We start from the raw sequence: 12956 nt of genomic DNA, 5'->3' as shown, positions 1-12956 counted from the left end.
TCAAATCATGAGAAAAACATCCAACAAATTCCAATAGAGGAGTATCCTACGAAACTCCTAACCTGATGCTACAAAACACTTCAAAGCTGTCAAGATCACCAAAAATAAGGAAAATCAGAGAAATTGTCCTCACCAAGAGATTGTTTATGATATGTGACAACTAAAAGTAGTGTATCCTGAGTGGGATCTTGGGACACAAAAAAAACGTTAGATAAAAACTGAGGAAATCTGTGAGCCAGCCCCATGGCCAAGTGGTTAAAGTTCCGCACACTCCCCGTTCGTGGCCTGGGTTTGCAGGTTTGGATCCTGGGTGCAGACCTACTCCACTCATCAGCCATGTTGTAGAGGCATCTCACATACAAAAGATAGAGAAAGATTGGCACAGATGTTAGCTCAGGGTGAATCTTCCTCACCAAAAAGCCAAACAAACAAACCAAAAAAACTAATGAAATCTAAATAAAGTATGAATTTTAGTTAATAATAATATATCAATATTGGTTTATTAATATTAACAAATCTACCACACTAATGTAAGATACTAATAATAGGGGCAACTGGGTACAGGCTATATAGGAAATTTCTGGGCAATCTTAATAAGTGAAATTATTTTGATCAAAATTTAAATTTTGTTTTCTTTGCATTAGTCTACTGAAAGAAAGCCATCGATTCTCTCCTTTAAATGCTAGAAATTCAGTTTTGTGTGATGAAAGGTAATGTAAGGTTAGACTGCTCTTAGGGTGACTGTCGTTGACCCATGAAGACTTTTTGGTTGTTGTCAAATATGAGTGCTTGGGGGCGATGAGAGCTAGGGGTAAAGTTTGGTTAATAACTCCATTTTGGAAAAATGACTATTTTTCTTGGAGGGTCTTAGATTCCAAATGTTTCAAACCTGATTTTCAAGTTTACTTTTGTTAAGGAAAGGCATTTAGTGGGTTATTATTTTCTCAAAGGGAAATCTTAATGCCTTTTGAAATAGTATATGTACTCTCTTATAATTTTGCCTTGGTAAGAGATCATCGCATCGTAAGAATACTCTTAACCTAAGAAAAATCTTTTTTGCGAGATTCCTTGGAAATGCTAACTTTCTCACTGAATTGAGAATATTAGTAGATTTTATTATGACCACTTAGGGATAACTTGAAGTGCCTCTCTAAAAAATTTTTTTCATTAATGTCATTCTCCTAAGAACAGAGTAAAGTGTTCTGATGTTATAAAGTCTTTTTTTTTCTCTATAGCTGTCATACATCCTGACTTATCATATCTCTATCTGATAGGGTAATACATTTCCTTCCAACCTTTAGTGGGGTGAAGTTCATCTGTCTTCCAAGCTAGGAAAATGAGTTAACTCCCGACAACTTCTAATACTCAACAGAAGCACAACTGTATTTTGTACATTTCATAGTCTCTTATTTATCACTAAAATAGTAGTATAGCACATATTCCATGGTGTCATGTACTATCAATGGAATTTCATTGCAATAGGATTGTTTTAAAATCTACTATTTGATTTTGACTTGGCTAGCACAGGTCAGTTTTTTCCCCTGTATGTTTAGCCTGGAACATCTAACTATAACAAGCAAGTGCTCTGTTAGCCTCCATAAAAAATTATGATGGACTTATTAAAGGACAGTCCCAATAATTCTATGTCATCCATAAGAAATATTTTCCACTTCCTATCTCTAATAATTTTTAAGTAAAGAAGAATATTGGGTCTAGGTTTCAAAGTTTGTTTTCCTATTTTGCTTAAATCATTTTACTAAATTAATCTGAACTTCATTTTTCTAATATGTAAAATCTTTATTTTTAGGATATACTATAAAAAATGTAAAGTGCTTAGCATAGTGTATTGCACATAGTAATCATTCCACAGATGGTAGCTCTTGTTATTTTCATACTGTGCTGTGCACCTGTCCTGCTTCACATGCCGTGCAAAAAAGCCGATGAGTTTTGGGAGGTATCTCCCACGTATGTTGTACAGTATGATATTTGTTCTGCTTCATCAACAGAGCAATAAAGGAGAATGCCTGTTCTTTAGTACACAGAATTCACTGAATATGGAAAGAGTTTGGCATTTTTATTTCATCTCTGGTAAAACAATCTTAATATGTCTTTCAAATGACATAAGAAAAAGCAAAACAAGTTTTTGTAAAAAGAAAAAGTTATAAGCAAAATATAAAAGGATGATATTATTTATTGCCAACAGAAGCAGCCTTATTTGAACATCCTATGTTGAAATGACTGCTTAATACAGTGACTCGTAGGAGCTTTCTAGTGGAGAGCCGATGCTGAAATGAAACAGCATTTATTTTGTTAGGCAATAGTGATATGCCTTTTATTGGTTGGACTCTAGGAAACACCTGACCACAAATGGTACTTTACCCTAAGAGACACGTATCACATACCACATATTCTAAACGCAAACATTAAAGGTCCATATAACTCTGAACCTCAAGTGGAAATACAAAAGACAATTCTCATAGAGTCATGTAGTATTCAAAATAGTCTTTAATTTAAGTAAATAAGGATGTGAAGTTTAAATGACTATGATGGCTTCATGTACGTATTGCAGGAATTGTGGGAATACATAGAAATCTATTCAAATGCAAAGCGATAAAGCACATTCACGTTACCTTATATTTATACCAACTATTCAAAAACAGTTATATTTCTTCTACAAAGGTGTTTTTCTAAGAATGCCCTTTTCTGTTTGCCCCAGGAAAACTTATTATTTATGACTTCAAGGTAATAGTCACAAATATTTTCTTTTTGTGTAGGTACTTTAGCCATGATCTGTATACAAAGCTCATGATAGCACATGAAGTTCTCAACTCAACAGACAATAAAGACAAACACTTTTCATCTTTCACTTCCTTACCTAAAAATATATTTCAAGAGGAAATGTGCTTAACTTTGGAGATTTTTAAATTTTGTATTTCATTTTGTGGCCCCGTCTGTCAAGCTGGCTATCTTTTACCTAGGTTGTCTAGAAGATTTAAGCTTAAGGTTAGGATTCTAGAAAAAGGTTTTGAGAGAGAAATGAGGGTAGATTTAGGAACTCAGTTTATCCTTAAACGTGGCTGTAAGTATTTTCAAGTTCATTCACACAGCCCTTCACCACCGCTTATTCCCTCCTTTGCCAAAACCTCCTCATGCGCCTCCCAGACATCTCATTTTAGTAGGTTTTGTTTGATCACGTCTTTCTTGAGGGAGTTTCCAAGGACAAGAGTGGGTTCAGTTAGCGTGGCCTTAGCCATACTAGGGTATTCACTTTAATTCTGGAGAAGCTTCCTAGGTAATTTTCTGAAGAAAAGTGCTAAGGCCTAGAATCCCCTCCAAGAATGGGATTCAGAAAGCACGGAGGACCCTCTCTAGCCAGTCTGGGGACTTAGACAAGTGTTTCTTGTCATAGACATAGCTAGGGGTCTGCTAGGATATACTCAATCGGCCTGCTAGCATGTTAATGATAGACAACGCTGATTCGCTACAACTCCATACAGTTTCACACATAAGGAGAATCATCTAGCTTTCGGAAATGAAATGTTCTATCTACTCCAACGTGTTGAAAGGATTGGTAGTAGTACAACTTAAAAATTTAAAAGTCAAATCCTAAAATTCAGAGTGATTTTTTATAATAGCATACACATAGCATAAGAAAATTCAAAGATGACCATACAAGACATAATACAATTCAAATAAGTTTAGCTGAGTTTGAGAATCCTCACCACCCTCCCACATAAAGTGGTAAAATGTGAAGACAGGCGTTTAATGTTATAGGCATGGTGATGATTACGTACTGAGCGGAAAAATATCACCACCAGTTTTCCTCAAATGTCCCTCAGTATTTCTGAAGTTATAAGAAGGTAGACTGGTTTAGTTCAGCTCTCAAAAGTGAAGTTTTTAAAAATTTTTACTTGTTGAGTAAAATAAGTAGAAATAAAAAATAAGAAGAGCGAGAGACTGAAAACTACAGCCCACCTAAGTTTAATCATTAATAGGGAGCCCTTTGGTGAACTTAGGTCCTGATTTTGGAGTTTGGAATCTGACCTTTCCAGCGAGATAAATATTATTGATGCAGATTCTGAGGAGGGTCACTCCCTGGCTGCCTTCAAAAGAGTCCACTTCTCAGTGACTGCTCACTGGGAACCGGCTGTGTTAAGAGGGCAACCAGTCAATATGATTCTTCTTGCTGTGCTTTTTCTCTGCTTCATTTCCTCATATTCAGCTTCTGTTAAAGGTAAGTTTGTGTTGCCTTTTGCTAAATTTTAATTTAATCTTTGAGGGAAAAAATGTGTGTGCGTGTGTGTGAATAGTGAAAGAATTCCTAACTAAACCATCCTCAGAACCATGTAACTTTGGAGTGTTTGTGAAGACAGGACTGGGTTGGAAGGAAAACCAAATCAAATTCCTACATACACTAAGAAAACAGGGGTTCCTTTTAGTTTCAGTCCCTCAGACTGGTGTGCTTTTTGCTTCGTTTTCTCATTCACGGTCTATTTTTTAAATGGAACAAAAAGATGCCAACTATTGTTACCTGCTGCTGTTGGTCACTCACTGAATGCAGCTCTTTCATTTGAATTGTAAAAGAGGCTTTTAAAAAACCAGTTCCTAAATTTCCCTCTAGTTGCTTAGCAATGTGACATCAAGAAGAATTAGACGCAATGAAAAAGGCCTTCCATTTGCCAAAGAATTATGAATGAAATGGTAAAGAGTGTATTTAATTCCATTACCATTCAAAAGTGATAGAATTATCTTGGTGAATTAACAGAAAATAAAACTATGTGATACAGATTTAAGAAAGAAGACATTATCTTTGGAAAAATAGTGTTGCTGGTTATAGCTTCTATTTTAAGTTGAAATTTATTTTAAAAAACACGTATGAATTGATACCTTTCACAGAAAACAAATTTTTTATGAGTAATGGTTTCAAAATCTGTATGAAATGTATTAATATGGAATCTTGTTTTAAATCAGCTCGTTTATACACTCTTTTGGTTTCTAAATGTTGCACCTGTAAAATTTTCACTTTTTATAGTCTCTTAAGAGGCTGCAATGTCAAAACCAATTGATCTAACACTTAACTTAGCACAATAGGGTCCAATTTTAATAACTGTGTACTCAAAGTAATTGATATAAAATAATTCACTTGTAAACTTCTAAAACCCTTTAGGGATAACTGTGGCTTTTGATCATAAAAATGAAGTTTGTCTTAAGATACTTTTTGAGGAAGATTAGCCCTGAGCTAACATCTGCCACCAATCCTCCTCTTTTTGCTGAGGAAGACTGGCCCTGAGCTAACATCCATGCCCATCTCCCTCTATTTTACATGTGGGACGCCTGCCACAGCATGGCTTGATAAGCAGTGTGTAGGTCTGCGCCCAGGATCTGAACCAGTGAACTCCAGGCCGCCAAAGCGGAGTGCATGAACTTAACCGCTATGCCACTGGGCCAGCCCTGTCTTAAGATTTTTTGTGTAGAAAATTTCCACGTGAAGAAAAAAGAAAATCTTTGTTATTGGAACAATAAATGGAGAGCTAAATAGAGATTGTTTCATCTAAGCAAATCATATTTTAGGTTCTTGAACTAAAGATAATATTTTTCTCTAGTTTCTAAAATGTTTAGCATTTAAAGATACAGTCCTTACTTGGATGAAAAAAGTTTTAATGAGAAAAAAGTAAAGGTTTCTAAATTATATCTGACTGAGAATTTTTTTTTTTAAAGATTTTATTTTTTTTCCTTTTTCTCCCCAACACCCCCCAGTACATAGTTGTATATTCTTCGTTGTGGGTCCTTCTAGTTGTGGCATGTGGGATGCTAACTCAGCGTGGTTTGATGAGCAGTGCCATGTCCGCGCCCAGGATTCGAACCAACGAAACACTGGGCCACCTGCAGCGGAGCACACGAACTTAACCACTCAGGCACGGGGCCAGCCCCCTGACTGAGAATTTTTATAGACAGCTTACTATTTTATCTGTCAAATAAACTGTTGAGTATTTGAAATATGAGCAATTTATATACCATTAATATCAAACCTAATGTCATGATTATTTTGAGACAAATACTTGAGATATAGTAGTTATTGTGGTGTTTTTTCCCCCAGTCTATAAATGAGAAACTTGAATAACTTGATATTTTCAAATACATGCACTTATAAAGATTTAAAAATACACACACATACATACACACACATATAACAATGACATACAGAGAAATATGATTTAGAACATGATAGATAGCTGCAGTTTGTTGTGTGCAAGCTCAGTGGCAAATTGAAATTTTTAGACCCTGAAGCTTATGCAGTTAGGGGTCATCTTTGAGAAAAGATTACAAAAATATCTTACTTTTGCAAATGTGACTGAAAAAATGGTATGGCATATGTACACATTCCTAGAGTCCCCTCCAAGGTCTTGGAAGGAGCCTGGGGAAGTGAGGGCCCCAAAGCCTCAGTGCCATTAGCCTCATAGCACCAGCTGCTTCTACCAAATATCGCAAATACAAGGTACAGGACTCGGCAGGTCTCTCTCTACTTGGATGCGATAATCTCTTGTATTGCAGTACAGTGATTTAATTGTAAGTTCCTTTCCCTCTGTAATGATTGACATTTAATATGCAAACAACTTGTGAAGAGATTACTTTAAAATCAGGCCATTATAAGTTTTGGGATCCTATGCATCACCTCAAAACTCATCTCAAATTTAATTATCAGTGTAACTGGCAAATCCCCGGATCTGGGTGGATGTTGAGTGCAGCTGGGCTGTGAAGAGAATGGAGGAGGGGTTAGGATTTCTATGGAAGGGGTCTATTTAGAAGAGATATGCTGAGTGTGAACATTCTAAAGACTCAGGTTTTCCCTACTTTTTCTGAATCGTATTTTGTAATGATGGGTCTATTTTCAATGCCTTCTTCAGCTTTCCTTGTTGTACTTTACTTCCAATAATTCATACATAAGCTTTCCATGTAATCCTGTCACCTCTACAGTCCTGAACTGCTCTGCACTTCCAGTCTTTCTCTCAGCCCCTGGCCCTACCTGTACTTTTCAGTCCATTCTCGTTAATCATCGTCCAATTTGTTTTTCCTTATCTTTCATCCTTCTCTTTTACTTCCAGCCTTATAGTTTTCTGTTGGAATCCTAAATCCCATTGCCTATCATCTTTATCACTATTGCATGTCTCTTCAAACCTCACCTTTAATTTATCTCTACTTTATTTTCTTGCTTAAGCAAATTAACTGTGCTGTTGTATGCATGTAAGTGTGATAAATGAGTATTTTAAGATATTTCTTAAAAGATTCAAAACTGGGGCTGGCCCAGTGGCATAGTGGTTAACTTCATGTGCTCTGCTTTGGCAGCCTGGGCTTCACCTGCTCAGATCCTGGGTGTGGACCTGGCACCACTTATCAACCCATGCTGTGGCAGGCATCCCACATATAAAATAGAGGAAGATGGGCACAGATGTTAGCTCAGGGCCGATCTTCTCCAGCAAAAAGGGGGGGATTGGCAGCAGCTGTTAGCTCAGGGCTAATCTTCCTCAAAAAAGAAGGTTCAAAACTAAGAATTTTGTTACTTTTAAGTCACTTAAAAATTCTAAATGCACTTGAAGAGGCACAGTGAAGAGGTACCGACTCCTTTTTGGGCTAAAGTGAATTTCCCTTCTGATTTTACCAACATCACTTCCAAAAAATGCCATTCTAGAAATTAAGTCAACAATATGAATACTGCCCTGTGTTGCCAGATCTCTGAATAACCTAAAAAGAGAAATATTTATCAAGGAGGAGAGGATAAAAGGCCCACGCTACAGCACAATCCACTTATTTGAACCCCTTTAGGCTTTATCTCCTGTTGAAAGAGGTAGGAACAAGTTCTAGGTGAGCAAGGCCCAGTCTTTCCCGTGCTTTATCACGTGCAAGTCGTTGTCAAGAACTGGTCTATGACATATTGTCCTTTTTCACATTCTTTTGACCAGTAAAGGAAAACTAAGAAAAAATGATCAACATGAAAAGCTTTGGAATTTAAGAATTTAAGAAAGGCTACCTTCCTACAAACTTTTGTTACTTATTTTAATCAAAAGACACCTTCATGTAGTCCACAAAACTTGGATCTCAGTAAATTTAAACGTCAAATTCTGCATGCTGTCTGCTATGTTGGGATGAATGCAGAGTCAGCTTTTCTCAGCTGTCGTATAACGCTTACCTTTCAGAATTGCTCTGAAGATTAGATAAGACAGCATGCATTTCCTTTATACTCTACGTGGGATTTGGTGGGTGTCGTAAAAAGAAGGCCTCTCTGGCCAGAATATCTTTCCTGGCCAGGAAGCCAATGTTTGACCCTGCAGCACTACCTCCAGCTGAGATGTAGAACAGTTGGAGGTCGGCGAGACTGGAGGGAGTCACAGACTTCATCTCTGAGGTTTTTCCTGACTTCCTGCCTTCCCATCTCACACCTGAGCTTCTGCCTGCCTTGGCGCTTGGCCACAGTCTGTTTTTGTGTGTATACACCTGAATAACCACTCCCAGGCCTCCTTCTCCTGGCTTTTCTATATTCCTATTTCTTGCCTCCTTATCCCCTTTCTTTGAAGGTTTGTCAGATCTTGTGACTTCACCTCCAAAAACTCTCCAGTTGTTTCCCATCTCACTCAGAGTCACATTCTAAGCCTATGCAAATGTTCTCCCAGGTCTCCCTGCCACCCATAGGTACCCATCTGACCTCATCTTCCACTGCATCTTTCACTTACTCAGTTCCAGCCTCTTTGGCTTCCCTGCTGTTCTTCCATTACACCTGCCTAAGCCCACCTCAAGGGCCTTTGCGCTTGCTGTTCCCTCTGTGGGGGGCCGGAGTGGAGGGGGATGCTCTTCCTGCAGATCTTCATGTGGCTGTTCTAAAGCCTTTGCCAAGAATATTACCTCCTCACAAAGGTCTTTTTCTCAGCATCCCCCTTCCCTTTCCTGTTTCATTTTCTTTCATTAGTACTTCTGACATACTTATAATTTGCTTATATGCTTATTTTTTATTGCCCATCTCCTCCTCATTTAAATGTAAACTCCACAAAGGTAGATATGTTCTCCGCTTGTTAAATAGTATAACCCCAGTGCCTGGGAAAGTGCCCCTCACGCAGCAGGGGCTCAGCACATCCTTGTCGAGTAAATGAGTGAATGAATGAATTCCTAGATCACTCCCTAGGATTGGAACAGAGTTCAGCCTAAAGCTTTAGATACATGCAGTACAGGTAAGAGCATGGTCTCTGGAGCTGGCAGCCTGGGTTCAAATCCTGGCTCCACTGCTAGCTGTCTGAGTAATCTCGGGTGCAGTGTATAATCTCTGTGCCCCTCGATTTCCTCGTCTATAAAATGAGACTAACAATGGTACCTACCCCGTTAGGTTTTTGTGAAGATTAAATAAGTTAATGCACAAAAAACATTTACAACACTTTATTACAGACAATGTGTCTTGGCCATTTTTTCCCTCTGGGCAATAAGTGCTGTAGTAGGTGATGAAGACTGTAGATGGTAAAGACTTGCCAGAGGTTTTCTTAATTTTTTGGACTTGCAAAGTAACTTTCCTTCCTTTCTCAGCTGCCTCACTTTAGTTCCAGTCATCTCAACCTCCTTTCCTGTCCCTCCCCCCATATGCATATTTCCTGAGGGAAAAGAAAGTTATGGTTGACTCTTATAGTTAACTAGGCAATGCAACCTGGTTAGCACCGTGGAAAAATGTGTACCGAAATGTTTTTTGACTATCTCCTGAAAGCCACAGACAGAAAATATACAAATAGAGTTTGTATGACCCTAAACTTCAAGTCTTCTCTGGGAAAGACTTGATCCTACTGCTTTGCATGTCTTTGGGTTAGATTAAACTGAACTGGAGAGTGTGTGAACTCCTCTATATATGATTTTAGCAGATGGAGAAGTAGAGCCACCTTTCATTCAGCAAATGTTTACTAAGCTTCCACTGGGCACCACTGTGCTAGATGAGGAACGCATTGATGACAAGATAGCACACACCCTGCCCAACGGGGGCCTTACAAGTAAGACTTAACTTGTGTCACTATCTTTGTGCAGGTCACACAACTGGTCTCTCATTAAATAATGACCGGCTATACAAACTCACGTACTCCACTGAAGTTTTTCTTGATCGGGACAAAGGAAGCCTCCAAGACAGTGTGGGCTACCGAATTTCATCCAGTGTGGACGTTGTCTTGCTGTGGAGGAATCCTGATGGTGATGATGACCAACTGATCCAAATCACGGTGGGCAGTTTGTACCAGAGAGACGCAAAGCTTAGATGTCAGCAGTCTTTAAGAAGTGTACCATTTGACAGTAGTTGTTCTGTGCGGTCGGTTTCATATCCGTTTAGTTTGTTATCTCTCACTAAAATGAGTTGACTACAGTTTTGAAGTTTTTCCAATCAAAGTGATCTGATCTTTCTAAATTGTTGAAGCAGGCAAAAGAAGGCATATACTGGGGAGTAACTAGAGTACGAAGTCCCGTTCTACATGTTGTGTTAATAGGCACATTAAACTAGAAGCCAATGGAAACGTTCTGAGAGTGAGCAGTCTAGAATCCATGTCATGGAAAAAAACAATTGAGACTGTGCTAACTGAAAGAGGAGATATATTGGGACATCCCAATTTTTCTGAGTTCCTTGACGTAACAGATGGAATTACCAGTGAGGGAGTAAACCTATTGTTTACTCATCCTGAGGAAAGAACCAAGTGCTCGCCTGCATGGCAGTGTTCGGTCGGTTATGATGGCTCAGGTTTATGTGTTGAGAAAGGAGGTCAGATTAGATGGCCTCTGAGGCATATTCCAGTTTTAATATATGGTGATTCCATATTTGCTTTTCAAGGACCTAAAGACAATAGATTTCTTTAGTAAAGTCGGTTGGTGTTGTCCACGTTAGTGTGAAACAGGTACACAGAACCAACATTTGCTTGCTTGTAACTAAGCAGCTGCTGGTATACTTTATAATGAAGTGTCATTGCGATACATCTAACAAGGAATCTTTGCTTCTTTGTATGTCTAATAGCTGTTGTGTTTTCTAAGTTGGATCAAAACTTCGTCAGCCACCTCTCTGAGCCATTTCTCAGTAAAACAGCAAAGTACTCTGTAGAAAACATTATATACCTCCTTGTTTAGTAGTCAGACTATCTTTAATTTTGTGTATACAGATAAAGTGCAGTGAGGCATGATTCCTTTTAAACAAAAAGTGCAGAAAGTGAAGAGATCAGACAGACAGCAACACTTCAAAACGAATGAGGAGAGTGACAGTGGCATAAAAGAGCCATCTTCCAGTCACAATTATTGTAAACCTGAAGTCACAGATTTCTTTGAGTATCAGTATTTTTACCTAATTTTTGAATACCTTCTCCATTCTGTTGAAGTTAATGGGTAGGTCCTGTGAATCATAAATTGAGAAACAACAGACGAAATTATGGCCAGCTCTGTTTATTGCTTTACCATTTTATTTTCTAAAAGACTCTGATGGAAACAGGCATAGGAAGTTTTCTAATAGGTTTCTTTCCATTATTCCAGATGAAGGACGTAAATGTTGAAAGTGTAAATCAGCAGAGAGGAGAGCAGAGCATTTTCAAAGGAAAAAGTCCACCCAAAATCATAGGAAAGGAGAACCTGGAAGCTTTACGAAGACCTGTGCTCCTTCATCTAATCCATGGAAAGGTGAAAGTGACTGGGGGCTCCACACCTTTTTTCTCCAAATTCAGGTTTTTCTTCCCTTCAGTAGAAATTACTTTGAGGTGATCATGGTGTCACTACATTTATGGTAAATGGAATTTTTTCAAGAACTAATGAATAGAAGTTGCAAATGAAATGTTTCAGAAGTAAATCAAGGCATTAAACTCACATTTTCTAGCCGTTTATGTTCTCTATTTTTATGAAAATCTTTATAGTAGAATCAATGTTTATTGATGAGAGGTGTTATTAAAAGGTGCATTTCTTATTAAATTATGAAGGATTAGAAAGATATTGTAACACAACAGGTCGTCACAGCTGATTGGATAAATTTAGGAAAGTAGACAAATTATGAGAATGAAGTGATCTAATTTAGATAAGTGATATTAACTTGTTATGAGAATATCAATATCTGGCTAAAGTATAAAATTGAAGCTTTTGAAAGGGCATAGCATTTCTAAGGTAGAGTTGATTTTTAACACAGCGTTTAGAGATTAGTTTAACACTATGACTTTGAAAAGCATTTTATGTATAAAGTAATTAATGAATATTATAATATTCATTTGGAAATTTGCTCAGAAAATTCTGTAAGTGTGCATTACTTATGATTTGATTCTAGTCTGTTAAAATGGTCTTAATATCTTTGAAATTGAGAAGCAATTGTGATCAGTGAATTATTAGGCATTATATTTGTGGGTTTATGAAGAGTATAGATATTATATTGACATGCATAAAAATGTATCAGTAAAGATGAAAGCTCAATTTTAGTAACTAAAGCAGAAAAACAGAAAGAGATCATTAGTTAAAAGTTTACAATTTCTAAAATTTCTCTAGACTCAAAATAAAAATGAAAAAGAACCTTTAAATATAAATTTCAGACAATATATCGCTAATCACAATGCACATTTTTATCTAAAGTACTAAAAAAGGACTCACAAGAAGCATTCTTGTGTTGTCACCTCTCCTACAATCAAATATGAATCACCATCTCAATAACGCTTCTCTTCCTTCTCTACTTGTCAATATACCACGCTTCAGCTTTGCTCACAAGCCTTTTCTTTCATAAAGTTCACACCCCTCCAGCCATCAGGAAATAGCCATCCCTCTTTAGAACCCTCTTAACATTTTGCAGCTCACTCAAGGCCCTTATTACTTTCATTTTGGCCATGTGTGTTCATGTTAGGTTATGGGTAGAGAGAAATTCCTGTTCCTCTTTGTATTCCAGGCGCTCCCCCTCACCTCCATGCCCTTCCACTCCCTTCCTCCCTAAATCCCCA

The 12956-nt window shown here is 37.6% G+C and overlaps 1 protein-coding gene across 1 annotated transcript in view; it reads left to right on the top strand.

The window, feature by feature from the left end:
- The first annotated feature begins 4105 nt into the window (after positions 1 to 4105).
- Positions 4106 to 12956, top strand: part of MTTP (microsomal triglyceride transfer protein) — a 45980-nt gene continuing 37129 nt past the window's right edge. The window contains exons 1-3 of the mRNA XM_046655867.1: positions 4106 to 4234; positions 10051 to 10238; positions 11524 to 11667. Coding sequence (XP_046511823.1) covers positions 4174 to 4234; positions 10051 to 10238; positions 11524 to 11667 — 393 coding nt within the window. The 5' untranslated portion in view covers positions 4106 to 4173. The remainder of the gene's footprint in view (positions 4235 to 10050; positions 10239 to 11523; positions 11668 to 12956) is intronic.

Source organism: Equus quagga, chromosome 3 (genome assembly GCF_021613505.1).
Source record: "Equus quagga isolate Etosha38 chromosome 3, UCLA_HA_Equagga_1.0, whole genome shotgun sequence".
Taxonomy (NCBI): domain Eukaryota; kingdom Metazoa; phylum Chordata; class Mammalia; order Perissodactyla; family Equidae; genus Equus; species Equus quagga.
Note: the sequence above shows the minus strand (reverse complement) of the source record. Positions and strands in the feature narration are given on the sequence as shown.